The sequence below is a fragment of the Eschrichtius robustus genome, chromosome 2, assembly GCF_028021215.1.
Source record: "Eschrichtius robustus isolate mEscRob2 chromosome 2, mEscRob2.pri, whole genome shotgun sequence".
In the NCBI taxonomy this organism is placed as follows: Eukaryota; Metazoa; Chordata; class Mammalia; order Artiodactyla; family Eschrichtiidae; genus Eschrichtius; species Eschrichtius robustus.
The window spans coordinates 34,501,632-34,525,579 of NC_090825.1; the positions used below are offsets into that span (position 1 = coordinate 34,501,632).

The 23,948-nt window shown below is 38.9% G+C and overlaps 1 protein-coding gene across 1 annotated transcript in view; it reads right to left on the reverse strand.

The window, feature by feature from the left end:
• Positions 1-1,649: 1,649 nt before the first annotated feature.
• The window catches only part of OXCT1 (3-oxoacid CoA-transferase 1), a 137,575-nt gene continuing 115,276 nt past the window's right edge, over positions 1,650-23,948 (reverse strand). Inside the window, exons 15-17 of the mRNA XM_068535287.1 lie at positions 16,087-16,167; positions 9,570-9,671; positions 1,650-3,653 (exon numbers count right to left, since the gene is read on the reverse strand). Of these exons, the coding sequence (XP_068391388.1) occupies positions 3,612-3,653; positions 9,570-9,671; positions 16,087-16,167 (225 nt within the window). The 3' untranslated portion in view covers positions 1,650-3,611. The remainder of the gene's footprint in view (positions 3,654-9,569; positions 9,672-16,086; positions 16,168-23,948) is intronic.

Sequence of the window (23,948 nt, forward strand, 5' to 3'; positions counted from 1 at the left end):
AAATAGGATCCTACGTGATTCATGCTACAAAAAAGCCAGGATAGTTGCCTGAGGTCGTTTCCAAGTGGACCACCCAGAGTGGCACCCCCTTAAAGGCAATGAGGACCATGATAATCAAGCATGCTTAACCTCCACAAGCAAATATCATTTGTGTTTGATCGTGGCTTTGAGGGAAGGAATTGTCTTATCAATTACTTACTGGGATTGGTATGGGCATCACTCCCATGAGACTTGCTGTGTGGTACATGAAAGGTGCCTTTGGATGATTTCACACAGACATATTTAATATTATGGAATGAGGACACTTCAAGTATATGTCACACAGACATGCACTTAGACCACATGACATTTATGGATATTTATGCTTAAATCCACTTTGATATTCAGTATGGCAGTGGGAAGTGGGAAGGCACTGTAGACACTGAAAAATAAAAGGACAGGAACAACAGACGATTCTGGTAGTACTGACACACATTTTTAAAAGATATGTCAGTATTTTTGCAACCAGATGTATTAATTATATTTTATTGAACCATGGTGGAAGATAATAGATTCTCCCCATCTTAAAAATGAAGAATCTGAAAATAAGCTAAAGAAACTCAAGGTAATGTTTTGTGAGGAAAGGGAAAGGTTAGTGCAAGGAAACCCATCCATTGAATAAATCTCTGCTTACACTTCCACTGGAAAAATTTTCAAAGTTCTGCTGACTATATTGAGATGTAGGAGAAAGAAAACCTCTACCCACAACCTTTCTACCCACTGGGTAACACCTACAAATGCTCTTACATGTGTTCTCTGGGCCCAGGGACAAGCAGTTTTGCTTGTATTCTGCATACCTTCTGTAGGAGACCAGATCCCTCCTAGGACTCAAGAATTACCAAAGCTGCTTGAGTTCACACTCTGGGTGCAAGTGACAAAGGCCCAGCTCAAGCAAAAAGGGGAAATTTTGGCCTCATGTACAAGCATGGATGGAGAGAAGTTGGCCTTCGACACGTGCAGAAACAGGAACTCAAATACCACCAGGATGCCTCCTCCCTACAGCTGCAGTGTGTGTTTCCACTTCTTTCTCTCCAACTGGAGCTCAGCTTGTAGGGTGCGTGTATTGGGGTGGGGGGTGGGGTGGGGAAAGGATGCTGGTGCCAGAGTCACATTCTTCTTACGGCTTAGGGAACAAGGAGGAATAAGAAAATTGGCTTCTCTCTCATCTCCAGTTTATAAACACAGGATAAATAACCTGAATGGTACATTTTGGGTCATACACCCAGCCCCGGGTATAATCACTCTGGACAAAGGAGAGCTACCAAAAGAGGCATATCCCGAGCACAGGCCCAACTCCTTGGCTAGGGGGTGAGTCTGTTATGAGAGGGGCAACACAGATGCTGCGTAGACATCACTAGAGCCACTTCAACATGCAAGCAAACGCAACGCCCCACTGGGAGATTACTGATGTATGTGTATCCTAAAGGAATGTTACATAAAAGCAAAGAAATATTAACATGTGAAATCTGGGATAATCGATTTTTATAGACAAATCATTGACTTTGACAAGGAGCAAAGTCAGAATTCATCTAGGTAAACATTTCATTTGTTCTTTCATGGAGGATAATATCTTTTCTTTGGTAAGATCAAAAGAAAAAGCAGTAACTCGATTAGAAGTGGTACAGTGTGCTAACTTTATTATTGGCTATTCCACCGATCTCTGTTGTCTTATTCCCATGTTTAGGCGTGCCATTCCCAAATGAGAAAAAGGACAATCACACCAATCTATATCAATTTGGAATACTTATTGCACATCTTAATGCATTTCTTAACGTCCATGGTACTCTTTAATCAAGAATATAAAGCCATCTACTTAGGATCTGCCCCTCAAAGTGAAGAACATTCTTAGAATCACAGAATAAGTAAGTTTACAAATACAGCAACCATCCATATCACACGTTTCCCGAACCATAACTCTCACATGGACATATATCATTTCTCCAGACCTTGCAAATTCTTTAAAAAGTCCATTATACCAGTACTGGGAGAGTATGCTTCCAACCACGCAGCCAGCCAGAGGGACCATTTTATATACGGAGTGTGCTTCTCACAAAAAAACCCTCTCCTTCCTCTGAAATGACAGAACTGTAGCTATACCTGAAGAGAAAGTGAATTTCAATGACAGCTATCAGCTAAAAACATGCATAAATTCCTATATCTGGTATGAGAGGAATGGTATATCGCACTGTACTATGCCTACCTCTGTCCAGAGGACAGCAATCTGGCCCGTCTTCAGGGTGCCTGGACTTTTCTCCCGTTTGATACGCAGGATGCTTGGTATACTCCCTGGGGAACTGTCTGACACTGAGGATACCTCTGAGGAGAAGGTCCTTACGAAACCTAATCCATCGTGTTTATTTTCTACGAATGAAGTTCACTGCCCTTCACATCCTGGATTTGCTCCTCAGTATTTCCCTTAGTTTGATAAAGCTGAACTAAAAGTACTTTGTTCAAGGAACAAGCCTGGGCTGAAGAAATAACACTGTTCTGCAGAAAGAGGCATTCAACATTTAGAAACTTTTCTGAGCAGAAAAAAGAGGCCCTGAAAAGAAAGGATTTTTTTAACTCTGCTGTCACTGTTACTATGGGTTCACGATGAATTACCGCACAGCCCCTTTTGGTCTAAGAGGAGGTATTGTATAAGAAGCCCACAGTAACATAGAGAAAGACTCTTAATGGCCCTTCTGGATACACACGGATACTGCACTGTTTGAAAATGAGAAAACTGACTAGGTCAGTTAGGCTTATAGCCCTCTTGCTAAAAGCGACTTTCATCTTTGGCAAAGCACAGATGGTTATTTGGTTTGTTTATAAAGGCAACTTCTTGGTTGGATGTCAGCACCAATAGACCCTATACCCTTCGGTCTCTCCCACAAACCAGGTTACTTCTCCCACACAGAGATGTTCCTGTTTGCCTTCTTGGGCATCTACTTAGTTACAAAAAGTGGGGGGGGTTGGGGGGAAGGGGGTGGGAGAAGGGATGGTCTAGGGAAGCAAGATGTAATCACAAAATCAGAGGCTCCAAAAAAAAAGACAGAGGAGGCCGAAGGAAAATCATAATCCTTAAGACAGCATTTCTCCTGATTAAAATTCACACAAATGTTATCTTTCAGGACTCGTATGATGCTCCCCTGGGTATACTCTGGGTGGAGTTCATTTTCTCCCTCATTCTTTTTTTTCTACGTGCCATGATTTAGTTAGGAGGGAAAGTACGTCAATGAAACTCTTCCTAAGTAAGGGCCCATCTTGGTACAAACTGCACACAATTTAATGTACATACCACAGAAGATGAAGATAAACCCAATGTGAGTACCAACTGTAAATATGACCTTCTCAGCACTTATAAAGCAAATAAGATAATCATATTTTTTTTCTTTTCGTTTTTCATTAAAATGTCACAGTACGCTTGAGAGAACAAAGTCTACATGGCTGTATAAAGCATTAAGATGCTAGAAAACTAGTCAAAAACTGCTTGTTAGATATACAGTTATGATTACTGATGTCCTTTTAATAAAATCCTATGTGGTTAAAATGAAAAACACACAGCTTGGGACAAAAGTCTACTCCACATTTCAAGCTGCGATCTGCTGCATTGGTATGAGTTTTGGTGAAACCTGGTAAAAGAAAGAGAAAAAAATAACCAACTTATGAAAAAACCTCATGGTATAAACATCTGTCCTTTGAATTTCCAAACCTGAGTGATGTAGGCAACAAGCAGCCTTGTCAGGAACCTCATCTGGAGTTTCCTCGTTATTTTCCATTCTGAACCACTGAGAAATAGAACACCTTTTCCATTTACATTTTGTGTATTTAGTAGTTCTCAACCTTCTTGCATTATAGCTCTTAAACTAAGGATCATTAAGACTCGCAACTAGGAGGAGGTGGGGGAGGAGCAGCGGGAGACAAATAAAGGGTCCAGATAACCAAACTCTCTACTGAATGGACCACTGAGCTCTGAGATTGATGAAACAGAGACACAGAGCAAGGCACAAGTTTCAAAATCCTCAAAATAGGTCCAGTCAATTCACAATTTTGTTAAGAGATACTTAATGTAGTCTTTGGATGACAAACTTTTATCAGAAGCTTCATAATCAGAGTGGAAATGATATAAAGGCAGGAAAAAGATACCAAGTTATTACAAAAAGGAGGTAACAGCATTAAAAATATTAAATATTAACTATAATTATGTTCAATGTACAAAATAGCAAATGTATTCCTAGGAGTCTTGAAGCAGAGAAATATGAGGACAGATCTACATTTAATGGTAAAGGTGGTGGAAGAAGAAACCTAAATGTAAGTAGTCTGGCTTAATTTTGACAGATTTTTCAAGGTGTAATGGCAGGTACAGATTTCTTCATTTAATCTGGCAAATATCCATTAAGTCCGAGTAACAGGCCCCATGGACAGCACAGTAAGGAATACTAAAATTTAGGTGATTTTTGAGACCTTCAAGGATGTGGCAATTGAAGTGGGTCTAATTTGCCTTCCAGAATAAACACTTAATATTTTTTTAAATGAATGAATGAGGGACTGAATTAGATAAGCTTCAAAAAACTAGAAGAAAGGTTTCTAATAGAGGTTAAGTCAGTATTAAGAATAGAAGAAGGCAATCATTTGGCTTTGATGAGGTTAAATATTTCTAGTTCATTTGTAAATTGTTTATAAAGTCTTCACAGTGTCGAGAGTTAATGCCCCTTCTCCATTTTTCTACCTAAAGAATGACATGTCCAGAATAAAAAGGATAGGAACGGCTTGGTACATATCTATATCTTAGGATAAATGAGAGCTCATTCAGACTTGCCAGCTCTGAGAACAGATATATCATAATAGACAAAGTAATAGACATTAATAGACAGAAGTCACAGCCCACATTTGCAGAGATATTCAACTCTACTGAAAAGAATAAAGATATATGGGCTCCGAGTATTTAGAAAGTGTGTCTCACAAACTATCGATTTTCTTTTTTTAAACAACAGAGCATCTGTGGAAATAATTTAATGAAATAAGACTCTTTTTTGAAAACAGATCATTTTCTAATAGGTGCTTTATGGCATTACCTTTAAAAGGAAACTGGACACCTTGATTTTTTAAACTAAACATCTGATCCTTCTCCTTGTCATGTGGGCCCTATTTTCAGCTCTTAGTATCATTTATATCCTCAGTGTGGAACTTGACTTTTATCAGAAAAGAAGATGAATCTTTATGTAGACTGATGTGGCCTGTCTATTTTTGCACAGAAAAACATCTACTGAACCTCCATTTTTCATCTGTTCTCTCACAGTCTCATCAACATTGTAAGTCCATGTAAGCAGAAGCAGATTATCCTGCCTGCCAAAGTGATCTACAGGCTATGCACAGGACTATATGATTTAAATGCATAAAATAAGCTAATGAGTTGTCGTCCCAGTCCATTGAAATCCAAAGAGTATACTGTTTAATTCTGGTATAATGCCAGTTCATAATAGATACTGAGAGTACAAATTTATTCAACTTGGCAAAGAATGCCCACAGCTGGTTTCTTTCAGATTCCATTGCAAACATATAAATAGGCAGGACTCTTATTTGATTTTTTGCCACTGGTGGTTTAGGTGTATTCCTACCTAGAGAACAAGACCAAGGCCCCTAGGAGGAGGAACTATACCAATCTCTTCTATTTTACTCACATTTCATAGCTTAATATGGACATACACTTGGTGTTTAATAATCATGGATGACTAATAACCTCTGGAAGTTTATTCTACCACATGATGTTCAACTATGGATTCAATTTATTTTTAAGTTTTTAAATTAAAAAAGGAAGAAATATTCTAGTTTAAAAAGGTCCACAGACATATATAGTAAAGAAAAACTTATGTAACTCAAGCATGCATCAGAAAAGAAAGAAATGAATAACCAATTGAATTAACTACTCACTGAAAAAGATACTTTGGAGATAATGGCATTTAAGTGGTGGAATGTCACCTTTCTTTTTTCTTTCTATTTGGCCCATCAAATAGCTGGCAGTAACACACTAAGTGATGCAAGTATAGCCCAAAAAATTTAAAGAAATTTAACATTTTCATTAGCTTGTCACAGCTATAATATGAGGAACTGTGCAGTATCACTTTGACTCTTTGAAAATGAATTATTACTGGATATTTATTTGAGAGACAGAATTTTTTCAAAATGTGAGTGCCCTGGGAAAAAAATAAAGCAAAGGACTCCTTAGTTATAAAAATGTTGGGAGCTAGTAGCATTAAAGAACGACAGAAAAGCATTTCTGCACAGCATCACAATCAAGCATTTGCAGAGGGTGAACATGTGTGTATGGCTCCACCCAGCAACAGTGCTGGGGTGGAGCATTTATTCCCACTTCTCATATTCCCTTCCATGTGGAGGAACACCTATTAGTGTAATACTCTGGCCTCAAGTGTGTCCCTTAATGGCTCAACTAAATGATGATTTGGGCAGAGGAACTGGGGTATGTGAAACTCAGCCCGACTCTTCTTCCTCATCGGGATCAGCCTTCTGTAGGCAGCACGTGCTCTATTTTGCTCTCAGTCACATGGAAAGAAGCTCAGCAGTAAAGCCTCGCCCTTGTGTAGGAGGCCTATGATTTTCCACGGCTGCCTATAACTGGGAGCTGAAGTCTCCCCCACTTCAGGGGTTCGTATCTGGGAAGGCTTTTGCGGCTGTACACCAAAGCCCCATCCTTCATTCTAGGCTTTATAATGATGATGTTTTTAACCTCTACTCGCCCAGCTCCCTTATCTCTCTCAATAGATTCGGAACTTAATCCCCAAGAAATATAGAGGGAAGTCCCTTTCTTTATAACAACTGCATTTTGAAGGAGAGTGATGGTATGGAACAAGATCTCTGTCCATTATGGGTTGGCTTCTTTTGCTGGGAACTACTCCTGACTAGAATTTTACTTTAAAAGTGTGATGAAGGTTCCAGAAATATAGTCAATATCCTCATTTTTTTTTTTTTTTTTTTTTTTTTTTTTTTTTTTTTTTTTACAAAATTTCCACAGCTTCCTTTGGAGTTCTAGATATAACACGACCCTTAAGAGAGTTTCCTCCTAATTGAAAAGAAAACTCTTTTCAACTGGCACTATGGTTACTATGAATTTTTTAAGAAGCTATTTCAGGTGATACCTTAAGGACACATTTTCCTTTCACATTTTTTGTTGTTTTTGTTAATTGCACTGTGGCATACAGGAAAGTCTTAGTGATTCTTTTTTTTTTTTTTTTTTTTTAATGCCCAAATAGTTCATTATAACCATTATTTTTAATACCCTGAAACCACAATTTTGTCATGCCCTGTTATCTGATGCTGTCATATCTTGCCTTTTTCTTTGAAATTCTCAGGATTTTCTCAATCAGTTTATATCCACATTCTGTATCCTTCGCCCGTTCACTTGCCCATATTCTTAGGTATACAGGACCTTTACCAACACATTTTCACAATTACTTTGACCTAGGTTTTTACTTTTTTTTCTTTGTTATGCAACAACCTAACTATTCTCTTCTAGAATGTTCACTTCTCAGTATACAGTGAAGGCTGAGAAACAGAAATCTTTTCTCAAACAGAAATCTTGAGTAAGTTGTAATGTAGTCGATATAGAGTAAAATGCTACCTATGTAGTAATAATCATATGAGATATCTTCTGAATTATGACATGGAATACCTCTGAATTATCAAATAAAGAGATGTTATCCCAATGTGCTTTTATTATTAAATGTATCTTACTGATAACCCAGCTATTAAGCAAAACATCTTATTAATTAGAACACTCCGGACCCTAGCCTTACAAAGATTTTGATACATGTGACTTCATCTGTCAGGGTCTAAAGAGATGCCATTGATCATCAGATCCTCAAAATCCAGTTCTTCTGTCAAGATGGTTTAGCTGATACTACACCTTTTCAGGGCAACACTGACATAAAAATTAACATTTAATTTCAACAGCCTAATTTGGAGGAAACAAGATTACATGTCAATGTCAAAAGAGAAGGAGGGGTGGTACTGTGATAAAAGAGGGGCCATAGAGATATTTTTCAATGTATCAAGACATGGAAACTAGCACTTTAAGAAAAAGCAAAAACAGTAAAAATATATCTTTTTCATTCCCGATTTACCTACGTGACTAAAAAAAACCAAAAAAAGCCTGATAACAATGAGGATCTTTTTTGCAATTCCCTTTTGCAGCAGAGACTTGAACATTCTATAGATCTCAAAAATGCTATCTGCTGAAGAAGAGACTAACTCATCCACATAGGGAAAAAATATAAAGAATAGCTAATTAAGTAAGAAGAACTGTTTGCTTTTATCACTGGAGTAAGGAATTCTAAACAGGTAAACTGTAAACAAATCCCATTTTTTACCCTCTGGGGTCACTGGAAAGTTAATTAAAGATGAGCTTTTCATGTAAGGTATCGTTGGAAAGCTTCTTTTTTTCCAAAGGGAAATTCAAAAAAAGGTTAATAGACAAAGACCTTCATATAATACCAGAAACAGTTATATATGGATAATGAATTATGCAGCAAAATTGTTTTTACAGACACTTGTTACGCACTGACAAGTACCAGCCAAGCATGTAGTACCTAAGGAAGAAATGTATGAAATACATGCATGATTTATCAAGTAAGTTTTATTAAATTACCTTCTCCAGGATGGGTAGCTGCAATATTTCTTCTCATTATAAATATATTTCATTTTAACACACAGAGCCGTTCTTAAAGAGTTATGTGAGAAGCAAAGTCTATTTCTTCATTTTTTCAGACACATTTCGACTTCACATTTGATTAACTTCAAATGGACTGAGCTGTCCTCTCGACCCCCATTAGGTAGGTGATTGGTAATTCATAAACAAGCACTTATATTAAAGGGCGATTATTTATATTACAGTATTATTCTCTTAGTTTTAAAAAGGGATTTGGAGATTTCTTAAGTGGATACTCCCCTGATGTTCTTATCTGCTTTGTAAGTCAGAGTTTTAATGCACTAAGTTTTTCTTCAAATACAGAGAACACCTATTTTGTGACTATAAATCTGGTGGTGTCAAAAGCTCGACATTCTAATATCTCCAAGGGATGGAATAATCAGGCAAAGAAGTTAATCAAAGAGAAAGTCATAAGCCATAGATGGGTTTAAAAATAAGGAAGTGCCATTTCTCTGAGTGTGGCTCGCATTTTTTAGTTAATTAAGTTTGGCCACGGCTGATACGTAACCCAAGAACAGAGGATTGCAAGGGATTGCAAGAACAGAGGATTACAGAAAGTAGCTTAGAGTTCAAGCTCAACCTGCTGTTTCCAGCAGCTCCTGGTGGTTCCTCCCGCTTCTGACTCCTGAGCCAAACCCTGGCCCATGAGCCAGAGCCCGTTCCTGCTGCCACCTGCTCTCAGGAGGCACCCTTCCTTCCACTCCTGTTCTCTGCTAAGGTCAACTCCAAAAATGATCACAAATTAATGGTTCATGTCCCATAAACACCCATTAATCAAGCTCAGGATATAGAACAAGTGGCTGGATTTGTTCACAGAAACACTTACTGCGAAATCGCACCCAGTGCTCTTTTTTATGTCATCCACCGTCAGGCCTTCCCAGAGTTCAATCAGAGTCAGGCCTTTCTTGTTGTCCACGTCAAATACAGCCTGGAGAAGTCAAGAAAATGACAACGACAATTTCTATTATGGTAATTATTTTATAGCACAAAACAGAAATAACCTCTCAAGTTCTTTAAGGAGAGAAAAGACTCAGGATAAAAGACTGAAAATGAGCAATGAAAAAATGTCAACCGTAACTGCTATATTTTGGTGAGAATAAATGCCAACTCCCTAACTGGCAGTTAGTTGGGGAGCTCTGCTGATGCCAGAAAATAAATGAGTGTTGGCTATTGATGGCATTTGCTACTATTATAACCAGGTTTTTTTAAACTACTTTCTTTTTGTTAGATCTAACACTTTGGGTCAAAATTTCAATTTGATGATTAATAATGATTTGAAGAAAGAAAAGAATGAAGAAAAGCAGCGAGGGAGGAGATATTTGGAAGGTGAAAGCACAGGGATGATGGGGGGAAAGCTGATCAATGCTTCTGGGTAAATTACAGAAACAAAAGAAGGTGCTCTGAAGTAGCTAGGAGTAATTATAAAGGGATAGCTGGCCCTGAAAGACCACCCCCATCCCCAGGTAAATATTAAAGCTTTCCCTTTAAGTCCTATGAAAACACATAGATCCAAAAGTAGAGCATGAGAATCTCCCTCTGGTATGGAAATCAAATGAAGATGCTCATGTTTAGGACAGCATGAGAAGGCTCACCTCACCCTAAATATTGCATTACAACATTCTGATTGGTAACACCAGGTGATGGTAGTGCCGACTGGTATAGCTTGACCCAAGCAACCTGTCATGTCTGATATAGAACGCACGTGGTCACACTTGGTAATATGACAACTCGAGTGGAAGGGACCAACAAAATCATGTAATATAACCTCCCACCCAAGAATTCTTTAAAACATTCTTCTGAGATGGTCGCTGGGGCTCTGTTTAGAAACTTCCAGTGGTAGGAGGCTCACTGTCTCAAGGCAGATTGCCTGTTGATGGGAAGCTCTAACTGCAAGAGCCAAAACTGCCTCCCTGTGACTTTCACTCACGGGCTCTACAGTAAGTTGTCCTCCCATGCAACAGGCACTGTTCCCTCTTTCAGTTGTCATGGTTAGTCTTCCTCAGACTTAAATATTATTCTTTCCAGATCGCTCCTCTCCTCTGGGTTTAGCTTAAATTCAACTATTGTTTGCAGGCTTAGAATCTTTATTTTCAGCTAGCTTGGAAGTCAAACCCTAAACTGTCATTTTTAAACACACTCCTGGTTAGGAGGCTATTAAGAAGACACAGTAGTGTGTACTCCAATATAAAATTTAAAAAATTTTTTAAATGAAAATAAAAAAGAAGACACAGCAACATGCAGAGGAAAGAACCCTGGCTTTCAAGCTGGACTGGAATTCCAGCTCTGCCAACACTAGCCATGCAATCTTTGGTGAAGCTGTCTTCACACGTGTAGATGGATATCAAACAAACCTACTTCCCAAGATTTTTATACAGGACAAATATAATAACAAACCCACTCTGAGCAGCTGGCCTCATGCCTGGGACATATAGCAAGGGCACCACAGAGGCATATTCTTTTCCTTAACAGCTTAACTTACTGTCACTTGTGCGTGAACCCAAATCAAAGCCCCCAAATGCTTATTTGTATCCAGTTAATTGATATTTCTCCTCAGGAGGAAAACATCAAGGGGACCAGTGATACTTGCCTTCTCTGTTTGTTTGATGAATTCATAGATAACCTGGTTGATTTTACTAGAAAAGATTATTTAAATTTAGGAGGAAATATTTCAGCAAACTTCTTTTTTGTTTGCACATTTTTATGTTCCTAAAGAAACGTTTTTTAGGGCTTCCCTGGTGGCGCAGTGGTTGAGAATCTGCCTGCCAATGCAGGGGACACGGGTTCGAGCCCTGGTCTGGGAAGATCCCACATGCCGCGGAGCGGCTGGGCCCGTGAGCCACAACTACTGAGCCTGCGCGTCTGGAGCCTGTGCTCCGCAACAAGAGAGGCCGCGATGGTGAGAGGCCCGCGCACCGCGATGAAGAGTGGCCCCCGCTTGCCGCAACTAGAGAAAGCCCTCGCACAGAAACGAAGACCCAACACAGCCAAAAATAAATAAATAAATAAATAAATAAAAAGAATTTATAAAAAAAAAAAAAAAAAGAAAGAAACGTTTTTTAGCAGAAATGTATTTTGAGGGGGAAAAAAATGATCATCTAGGAATGTCCGTATGCTGCAGGAGGTTATTCAATTCCCAGATGACAATTACAAATTTTTTTTTCATTGGACACTTCTCCTTTGCAGAAAGTGTGTCTGGAGCATCATTCATACTGATTTTCTTTCCCCTGTATTATGAACAACTACAAATTTATCAAAATGGAACAAATAAGAGAAAAAGAGCCTTTGGGGTGTGTTATTAAGAACAGGCAGGAAAAGGATTTGGGGAGAAGACAAGTTTGGTATCATGAATATAAGACTCCAGTGATTGAGAAAATAAAAATCTATGGCAAATGACTTACTGCTTTTAAAAACCTTTAATTAACACCTTTATCAATCCCTAATTAGCTCTCAAGGTCAAGGTTCCTAATTTCCTCTCAAGGAAAACTAAGCATCTATGATTTTTAAAAATGGGAAATTTACTTTTGAAATATTTAGGAAGATTTCCATTTAGTGGTATAAAGTGTAAACAAATACTTGATAAAAATGGACACTAAAAGCTACAATCAATTGTTCACCTGCCAAGAATAATATTTCGACTACTTTGTTTCACAGATGATACTTTTATTATTTTTTCACCACCGTAACAGGCTGCATTACGGATAAGCAGTTAGTCACAGCCCAAGTGCTGGTGAGGAAGGCCTCTTTCATCACATCATTCTAGCAACACGAAACCAAGAAATCAGGGTCATAACATCTCCAAAGCCTCTTTCAAATGGCAGGCAACTAATGGAATTTTCCTTAAGAGCTGAAAATGGAATTCTAGTCCCATATCACTCTGGCAGAGTGTCCAGAGTCATTGCCCTTAATGGCACTGCAAAATTTATTAAACACCTACTGTATAGAGCACAGGGGTAAACGCACCACTCCTTTCCCTGGGGCACCCGAAGTTCCACATGTAGCTGCCTTTCACTTTACTCCTTTTTACTACACAACACCATTTGCCGTTAAGCCTCCAATTATCCCCGTCTGCTAATGAGTTCACACATCCGTTCCAGTGGTGACTTCTCCTCTGAGCTCCAGGTGCCCATGGATGTTCCGGATGTTAACTTACTCTGGAATATCAAATTGAGTATGTTCAAATGGCACCTGTTCTTTTCCTGCCTCCCCTTGCTCCTCCCTTTCTCTTCCTACAGACCCAGCCTTCATTAAGGATACAACAGGTCGACCATGCCTCTAGCCAGAAAATTCAGGAATCACCTCTGCCTTAGCAACCACGTCCCATTCATCATCGAGTTAGGTTGAGTCCAGCTCCTAAATCTCTTTGAAATCTCTCTTTCTGTCTTGTGGTTAAGGACCTTGATATTTCTGGCCAAGATAACTGAAGGAGTCTCATCTCTTCTCCCCTTGCTTTACATAAAAGCCACAGGGCTCTTTGTAAAATGCAAATCTAATCAATGGTGTCCCCAGCTATTAAAAATCATTGAAGGGGGGCTTCCCTGGTGGCGCAGTGGTTGAGAATCTGCCTGCCAATGCAGGGGACACGGGTTCGAGCCCTGGTCTGGGAAGATCCCACATGCCGCGGAGCAACTAGGCCCGTGAGCCACAATTACTGAGCCTGCGCATCTGGAGCCTGTGCTCTGCAACAAGAGAGGCCGCGATAGTGAGAGGCCCGCGCACCGTGATGAAGAGTGGCCCCCACTTGCCGCAACTAGAGAAAGCCCTCGCGCAGAAACGAAGACCTAACACAGCCATAAATAAATAAATAAAAAATTAAAAAAAAAAAAATCATTGAAGGGCTCCCAAGTGCCTTCCAGATAAAACCCAAATTTCTTTACAGGACATTCACATTCCTTTATAATTTGGTCCCTTACTGGCTTTTCACCTTCAGCCTTCAGAATATCTGGCCACGCCCTCACTCCACATTATCCCACTCGCAGGTCCTTGAGTAAGCTCTGTTTTCTTAATACCTCCAGGACCCTGCCAATTTTTCTTCCCTTTGCCTAGAAGGGCCTCTTTGGTCTTATTCTCACTTATAAAACTACTTATCTTTCAAGACTCCTAACTCAATCTATTAATTTTCTCATTGAGAAAAGTACAGTATTTATTCAACAGGCTTTCACTGTGTATGAGTCAAGCATTATCCTAAGTGTTGGACAAACAGTGATGAGTGAGACAGGCAGAGAGCTCAAAGGTTATTTCAATACAGTGACCAGTGCTGAGTTAGGGTAAGTACTAAGACTCACGGAGGCACCCAGAAGACTTGGGGAGGGATAGGGAAGACTTGCCAGAGAAGAAATTATATAGCTGAGACATAAAAGATGAACAGGAATTAGCCAGATGGTTGGGGTGGGGAGAGCATGCCAGGGAGAGAGACAAGAGGTGCCAAGTCCCAGAGGAGCATGGCGGGGGCAGGGGATGCAACATAGTGCACAACATTCAGCATGGATGAAGTAGGGAGAATGTTAAGGCAAAATGAGAGAAGCTGAGACTGGAGGAGAAAAGATCCAGACTGGGAAAAAGCTAATATTGGACACCACTCTCCCCAGGCTGTTAAGCAGCCTTCCTCTATGTTCTCAACTCAGCATTTGGCACGTCTCTCTCTCATGGACTTTATCACATGTATTACTCTAATACAGGCTGGTACTGCTGATGTCTACTCCCCTTGAATGTGCTCCTTGGGGGCAAAGACTGTCCTCCTTTCTGTATCCACTGTTGGCAATAGTCGGCTTCAGAGAAGGAGCTCAAAAATGCTTATTAAATGGATAAATGTATGAAACAACAATGTGGATGGAAAGGGTAGAAGATTTTTTTAAATGGCAGTAAAGTTATGTATGAGTAATGTCATGAGAAAATGTAGGTATTAGATGGTAAGTGCCAAAAGGAAAGGTGGACCACTCTGAAGATGAAGTTGTGAGCGCTAAGCTATCTGAAGCCTCTTCATGATGAAGATGGAAATTGCATTAGACTTAAAGGATGGATAGGATTTGGACGGGCAGAGTTGAGTGGGAGTTGTTGCACATAGAAGCACTAAACTGGTAAGAACAAGGTCAGGGCATACGTGGAGTGGGGATGTAGGGAGAGGGCTTACCTGGGGGAAGAGGAAGATCGGGGGTAAAATGTTGCTGGAATTATCCTTAGAAGCTGTACCACCTTACTTTATTAAAGAAAACAGGATCAAGGACTGTCTTGTCTCTGATTTCAAAGTAATGGATTCTTTTCAGCAAGTGCTGTCCATGGTTTTGGAGGGGTTTACGAAATGATAAGACTCAAGGAATAAATGGTGAGATAAAATATTCTACACTTTTATCCACTTTTTCTTCTCTACATGTCATCTTTATGGATTCCACATAAACAGCCCTAGAGGAAGGCACCATTTAGGACAGAACTCTCCTTAAAATGTGGCTTCTGAAAAGTATTATGAGCCTTCTAACCTACTTCAAAAGGCTGCTTTAGGGTGCTTTGTACCATACCCGAATGAGGGTTCTAAACCAGATTAATGCCAAAAGGAACAGCATCATTAAGAGAAAACAAAGAAACAAATGGTGATCTAGAGAATTCTGTTTTGTGGTTCATCAAGATACTGAATCAAGAAAATGACACCCTTCTAGCTCACTTATGAGAACTATGTCACTCCAACATCTTAGGTTCAAAGCTGGGTCAGAAAGGTGACTGTAGCAACCACCAGTGATGTTTCTCTCTGATCTGAGCAGTTTCAGTTGTACCACTAACCAATATTTTCTATTTAGGAAGATAAAATCTAGAGGTGCACTAAAATGGCTGGTGTGTTCTAAAGTCTGCTTTATAAAAGAGGGCTGAAAGCATGCAAGAACCAAAGAATAGATTTCTTGGTTCACTGTGCAGCCTGTATTGCAATTTGCACCTAAACGATTAAAACCTAATTTTTACTGAGTTTCCTAAAATGAGATCCAACAATTTGTACTTGTGATTTGGGACAGCAAAGAAGAAAGGTAGTCTTAACTTTGTATATATCATCCATTTTCATAGCCCAAGTATAAGGATCAATACAACTTTTCTTTTTTTATATCACACTGTCAAAGTTACCAAGGACAGCAGTTCAATTCTGTATGTATATGCATATTTCCAGAGAATGTCACATTAAGAATTCTACATCTAGAAACATTAAATTGATGAATCTTCCTATTTGGTCTACCCACGGATTAAATTAATCCTATGACTACCAATGTAACACACTTTTAGAAGGTAACAAAAAAATTCTAAAATGCTTATAAAAAAAAAAAAAGGTGGTAGACATTTAGAGGAAATAAAAGAGAAAGGCACTTTACCTTTTCAGTAATGATGCGGTTGACACATTGTTTTCCTGTCAGTGGTAATGTACATTTCTCCATGATTTTATGTGCATTTCCCTGTTTGAAAAAAGAAACATTAAAAAGCGTAGTTAGGAACCAATTCTTACTTAGAATTGGTATAACATAGGACAAACAGGAACTATCAGAGAAATCGTCTCCTAAGTACAGTCTGTTTGAAATCTTTGCGCAGTCATGCTTTTACTTTCTTTCTGGAGGCAGCTTGTGTCCCTAAGATAATTTAGGGAGAGTGCCAAATGAATAGCCAAAGGCATAACTGATTTAGTTGGGAAACATCCTGCTGCAGATCTGACCCCTCAAGCCTCAGCCCTTAGATCATATGATGGAGAAATTTCACTTCTAGCATCCTGCGAATTTTTCTCTTCCAGGGAATGGTCTCCTTGACAAACGACCTATTATTTACCAAGGGTAGGAAGCATACACAGAATGCAAATGCATAATATACCTTTTTTAAAAAGTTTTAATTTTATTTGTTACAAACGTGACATATTCACAGAAAACAGCAGTTCTTGCCTCCCTCTGTAGGCTTAGACCTGCTCTGAACAGAAATCAAAATTCAATTTTTTTTAGCATTTTCTTATGTACTATTTTACATTTTCTTCCTACCTCTGCATTTAAAAATTTTTTAAATTTTATAATAAATTTTACTTTATTTTCCATTACAGTTTATTACTGTATATTGAAATATAGTTCCCTGTGCTATACAATAGGACCTTGTTGTTTATCCACCCTATATATAATAGTTTGGACCTGCTAGCCCCAAACTCCCAATCCAACCCTCCGCTGCCCACCCCCCTTGGCAACCACAAGTCTGTTCTCTATGTCTGTGAGTCTGCTTCTGTTTTGTAGATAAGTTCATTTATGTCATACTTTAGATTCCATATATAAGTGATATCATATGGTATTTGTCTTTCTCTTTCTGACTTACTTCACTTAGTATCATAATCTCTAGGTCCATCCATGTAGCTACAAATGGTATTATTTCATTCGTCTTTTTATGGCTGAGTAATATTCCCGTGTGTGTGTGTGTGTATACCCCACATCTTCCTTATCCATTCATACACACCCACACCCACATCATCTTTATCGATTCATCTGTTGATGGACCTATAGGTTGCTTCCATGTCTTGGCTATTGTAAACAGTGCTGCTATGAACATAGGTGTGCATGTATCTTTCGAATTAGTTTTGTCTGGATATATGCCCAGGAGTGGGACTGCTGAATCATATGGCAACTCTACTTTTAGTTTTTTGAGGAACCTTCATACTGGTCTCCATAGTGGCTGCACCAATTTACAACAACAGTGTAGGAGGGTTCCCTTTTCTCCACACCCTCTCCAGCATTTGATGGCCATTCTGACTGGTGTGAGGTGGTACCTCATTGTAGTTTTGATTTGCATTTCTCTAATAATTAGCGATGTTGAGCATCTTTTCATGTGCCTATTGGCCATCTGAATGTCTTCCTTGGAAAAATGTCTATTTAGGTCTTCTGCCCATTTTTTGACTGGGTTGTTTGTTTTTTTGTTATTGAGTTGTATGAGCTGTTTGTATATTTTGGAAATTAAACCCTTGTTGGTCGCATTGTTTGTAAATATTTTCTCCCAGCCTGCAGATTGTCTTTTCATTCTGTTTAAGGTTTCCCTTGCTGTACAAAAGCTTGTAAGTTTGATCAGGTCCCATTTGTTTATTTTTGCTTTACTTCTATTGCCTTGGGAGACTGACCTAAGAAAACGTTGCTAGGATTTATGTTCTCTTCTAGGAGTTTTACGCTGTCGTGTCATATATTTAAGTCTTTAAGCCACTGTGAGTTTATTTTTGCGTGTGGTGTGAGGGTGTATTCTAACTTCATTCATTTACATGCAGCTGTCTAACTTTTCCAATATCACTTGCTAAAGAGATGGTCTTTTCTCCATTGTATATTCTTGCCTCCTTTGTCAAAGATTAATTGACCATAGCTGTGTGGGTTTATTTCTGGGCTCTGTATTCTGTTCCATTGAGCCTCTGCATTTTTTAATACTATGTTGGCCAAACTATTTATTTCCTAATTAATCAGCTTTAGATATTATCTACTAACTTCTTATTGGGGTGTATGAAGACTTAACTCTTTTACAAACCCCAATCCTTCATTATCTTCAGTTCTCCCAGCATAGCTATATCACAATTTGTAGGTAACTCAATAGTCAGAATTTACACCATGCTGACAAAACAGCTGTGTAAAATGGCTCATTGCTGGGCCAGGCAGTGTAGAAAACCATGATCATATTCACTTTCTTATATAGCAATTTGCTTTTCCTGGAATTTGTCTGAGCCTCAGTTTGCTCATTGGTAAAATGTGTGCATTGGTCTATAGTCACAGTTTTTCAAAGTTTCCTTTAGCCACGGTACCCTTTTTTCAAACATAAAAGAGGGATTGAGAGTGGAAAGCAGGTTTTCACCCGTTAACCCCCTTCCCCCACCCCCTACCACCCCCCAGTATAGAGGTGGCCTCTGGGTCACATCTATGGAGCACAGTGGAAACATTAGCTCTGATGATTTGATCTTCAGATCATTTTCTTCTGATTATTATTCAGCTCCTTTCTAAGTATCAAGCACCAGGAGCCTAAATTAATATTTCCCTTGAGGCTGAAGGCTAATTTATCACATTTTAGATCTTCTTTTAAAAATGGCAAAAATGCTTCTATTGCTTCCTTTTTGGATCTGAAAGCACCACACATGATGTCATCATCATCTTTAGCCATCTCAATGTTTTACCTTCTGAAATATGCACCACTACCTGGTTTACCTCTCTCTCAAAACTGCTGCCATACCAAGTATGATCAGAGGCAAGAGATTTCAAATAACTGGGCTTAATTAAGATTTTACTGCTTGTAATAATCTGTCAACTCACCAACACACTAGTAATTAAGAGGTTTTAGTATACTTCACCCAGTGTATGGCATAAAAGATACTCAATATTTTTTGAATGAATGAATGAATGGGAAGAAAAAGGGAAGTCTATTGGGAATCTTGGGTGGATTTCAAAAGAAGACAAACTCTATTATTTTTAGTCAAAAGTAGTGCTAAATACACATAGAGTAGATAGATGTTATACCTTTAACAACAAGTTATATGCTTCTGGGTCTTAATGTGTAAGAAAATTTATAGCTGTAGAAATGAAACCTCATTTTTGCTTCATTTTTAATGATCTATTTTCATTCCCAGATTTCAAAGAAAGCTTGCACGTGTCACAGAAGCTTAATTAAAGAGCTGAAATAAATGATGAACATTCGAACTTCAAGAGTTGTCAGGACTCCTTACACTTAATATAACTCAAATAAGACATGTCACAATGAATTCCAGGTCTGCCTGCGACAAAGTGAACAATCTGTGGGCCTCCAAAGAACATTTTCTACAGGGAGCTCTTACTTTGTTCTCATTATTTGAGCAAGATCTACACCTGGTGTGAAAGCAGCCACTTGGATTTCAATGAACAACAAACGCTGGTTTAGGATCAAGCGTGTATTTCAACTGACAAAATTAACTGTGCCCTACCAACAGAGACCTTTTAGAGACCATTTTCCATGTAAACAGTATAGCTCAGTGGTTCAGAGTGGAGCCAAAGGACCTGAGTGCAAAGCCTAACTCTGCTCCACACTAGCTGGGCAAGGTTCCTGTGTCTGTGCTTATCCATCGCTTTACCTCAGGGGTTATTGTAAGTGTACAGTACTTAGCAGGTGCTCAATAAGCTTGCACTGTTTTTATAACCTATATTTAACATTTCTACAACCTACCAGGGAATTCTTCAGGAGCTCTTAAGTTCCTAAACGAAGTTGGACATAGAATTACACAGAAAATGGCCTAAACAGAATTCCTGAGAGCCACAAAACTAATGAAACGCCAACACGTATTTGGGGGCAAACCATATGGCTGGCCTAGGAAGCTGGCACCAAGCATACTCTTGCAGTGAGAACAATGTAGCTAGGTGACTCCATTCACTCTTGAGCTTCAAGACATAACACAGATCAAGGGTAAAGAGAAAATGGCATGCAGAAGGAGATTAAAGAACGTCACAATTTCAGTATCCAACAATAGGTTAGCTAGGAAGCCAAAATATGACTAACGCCCACTTGAGGACTCTATTCTAACCACGCCAGGCTGAGCCTTACCAAGTTCTATGATTCACAAAGGAGGAACAATCACTGAGTTTTTAGCATTTAAAAATAAATCCTGAAAAAGAGATGCAGTGTAGTGTGGTAGCAAAGAACACTATATTAGGAGTCCAAAGACCCGGTTTTGAATCTTAACTCTGCCACTTAATAGTCATTTGGTCCCTTAAATTCTTTGTGCTGTAGTTTTCTGTTCGATTGCCTTGTCTTCCTCACCTGATCACGGCAGGAAGAAATGTTCTGCAAGCGCAGTAAAGTAGGTGGGGTTGAATCCATTCGAATATTTTGGGTGAGGGGGGTCTTGTTCATCCTCATCATTCTGCTTCTTTCTTTCTCCACGAAGAAAGGTCAGAAAAGGCAGAGGAACGGATACCAAGGGTAGCATTAAAAATTCTCTGACTGGACCCGAGGGCTCCTGATTTTGATGTTTCCTTATTTCCTAATTTCATCATAACCTGGGTGAATAGCTAAATCTCTTTCCTCCACCTGCTTCTCCAGCTTTTCTCTTTTCCCCACTGCATCACTTATAGGCCTCCTGCAAAATCTAGGAATCCACCATTTTCATTTTATATGACCGAAAGCCTTAATACTTTCTATTACTTACTTGCTTCATGGTGATCTCTTTTTAATTCATTAGATATCTGTGTGCAATTTATTACTAAATTCTTCAGTAATAAACGACTCTGGTTAAATGATAATAAATTTCCTTGTTATCATTACAATAAGCTTTGTGTTATCACAATAAACTTAATCCCAAATAACAAGCTCTCTCTTTTACAACATGATGATTTTTACATTTGATGTCAACATTTCTTTCACCTGAGGCAATGGAGCATTCATGTAAGATTTTGCCTTACATAAAACCCCATTTTATGCCCATCTTTTTTGTTAAGTATTTCTTCAATGTGGCTGCAATATATTTCTTCTTTGGGAAAGCCCTAGTGATCAAGTACAAAGAAGGCGAAGTCTAGAAGTTGGCTGATCCTTAAGGGACCGAGTCTTTACGGGTGTATTCACGCCACCTGAAACACACACCACCCTGTACTCCTTCATCCCACGTTCGAATGGCAACACCCTCCCTATTCTTCACGACTTGGCTCAGGTGTCATCTACCCTGGAGAAACCATCTCCAACATCCCCTATCCAGTGCCACCACTCCAGTGTCCCAAGGACATTCCTAGTCTGGTGCACCTCGTAGGTGTTCCTGTGTTTCCTCTACTCTCCACACATGTTGTAATTGTTGCCCTCTCTTTACCCACCACTGGACTCTGAAACAATTTATCTTTGTATCTTCCACAATGAGTAGAGTACTAGACAAACCACAGCGATCAATAAATGCTGTCTGACTATTATAATTCTGATCCAACGAACTCCAACAGCGTAGGAGCTGTAAAATACCATGTGACTGAGTGGCTATGGACCACTGGAGGCTGCTTTTTAGTCCTAAGAAATGTACTTGTACATTCCCAGCATCTCTGAGCTCACTAGGAGAAGTGCAGCTAGCAGAGGTGTGCAAAGGGGCTTACAAAACTTGGGGAGACAGATAAGGGCATGAGCAAAGGGAGTAGCAAAGACACCTCAAGACTGCGGTATGGGGAGTTCCCTGGTGGTCCAGTGGTTAGGACTTGGTGCTTTCACTGCTGTGGTTCGGATTCAATCCCTGGTCAGGGAACTAATATCCCTCAAGCCATGCGGCGCAGCCAAACAAAAAGAAAAAGACTGCAGTATGAAACATACAAATGTATAAGTAAAGAGAGAAACTGAGTGAATTATACTATACTTATTCTACATCTTCTGCTTGCTCTCTCCTACAGCTGCAAGGCTTGCATTAATCTGTTGAAAAGCGGGGCTACAAAGGCTGACCTTGGCAAGGGAATACTCCATACTTTGTCTGGTGGCACAATGAAACCAAGGACAGGTCTCTCTTAGGGCCTGCCGAAATATCATGGAGGAAGCCGGAGTGCTACCACCCTTGCCCCTTCCTTCTATACACACACACGAGCACACACAAAACAGATATAAAAATTGGGGAACACTGTATTACAAGACCCATGACTGTCACATCACTATGATGATTGATGTGGTACCCAGAAAAGAAAAATGGGATTTGCTAAAGAAAGAAATTCAAGGTACACAGAATAAAAGGACAAGATGATGATGACATTACTCACACTGAGTTTATCCTCACGGGATATTTTTGGCCTTTACACAGCACCTATTTGGTAGGGGTCCCAGCAATCCATATAGGACTTCAGTGGAAAGGCTCAGCTAGCTCTGAAGCAGAGAATCGTTGCTGTTACAAATGGTTTTTATACGTGGATGTAATAACAGTTTGTGGTTACACAGGCACATTCTCAGGGGAAGACTAGCCAAATGAGACAACAGATACAGCAAGCCATTTCCCTGAAAATAGTCTTCAGGGCTTTGAGATCTTAGAATAGAAGGCCATTTTTCTTCAATATAATACAAAAATCTTTATCATGGCCTTTTATTTTCTCTCTAAAGACTGCATCCTATGGTCTCTAGACTAAGGATGGCAGAGCCCAGGACTGAGCAGGAATTATTTTCTCTTTCCATCCATGAATTGCTGTGATACCTTAGAAAGCTGCTCTTAGTGTTAGCTTTCCTATCAAGAACTATGGATACTCAAGGTCACAGCATTTAAAGTTATTTGCTTAATTAAATTCGGTGAGATATTTTAAAGTGTTTGTTGGTCGATGGACTGTGTTCTGCTATTTTCTTCCATTATAACATTTTTTTTGCAGGCATGTCCATCATTAAAGGACAAATAAAAAGGACAAAACCATGTAAGCATTTCTATTTTTAATGGTGAATATCGTTTTTTCCCAAACAATCCTAGCCACGAAATAGTCTCATTAACAAATGATAAAATATCTGACAAGCTTTTATGAATGGAAAAAAAATTAAACCAGATGAAACTATGTTAATTATGAATTATCCTAACAAAGGAATACTTTATCTTGGGATACTTTTCAATGTTGCCGAAAATTATCTCAAGGATGCTTCCAAGAAAGCATTTTTAAAAAACTCTTTTATATTTGCTGGCTTTTGGTAACACATTTGGTCCAAAATGAAAAGGATTAATAAATCTCATTTACTTTTTATAATTCCTCTGCACAAAAAGCAAAGACAAGGTAAAACAGTATTCAAGATTTCTATATGACACTGCTATCAGATACGAATTGGACTTAATAAAAATATTATTCACAAAGATTTATTCTCAACTTCATAACAAAAAAATGATACAAATGAACTTATTTACAAAACAGAAACACAGACTCACAGACCTAGAGAATGAATTTATGGTTACCAGGGGGGGAAGGCTGTGGAGGAGGGATAGATTGGGAAGTTGGGATTGACATGTACACATTGCTACACTTAAAATAGATAAACAAGAACCTACTGTATAGCACAGGGAACTCTGCTCAATATTTTGTAATAACCTAAATGGGAAAAGAATTTGAAAAAGAATAGATACATGCATACGTGTAACTAAATCACTTTGCTGTACATCTGAAACTAATACAACATTGTTAATCAACTATACTCCAATATAAAAATTAAAAAATAAATTAAAAATAAATTAAATTACATTTTTAAAAAAGCAAAGACAAGGTAAAAGAGTATTCAAGATTTCTATATGACACCTTCGCTA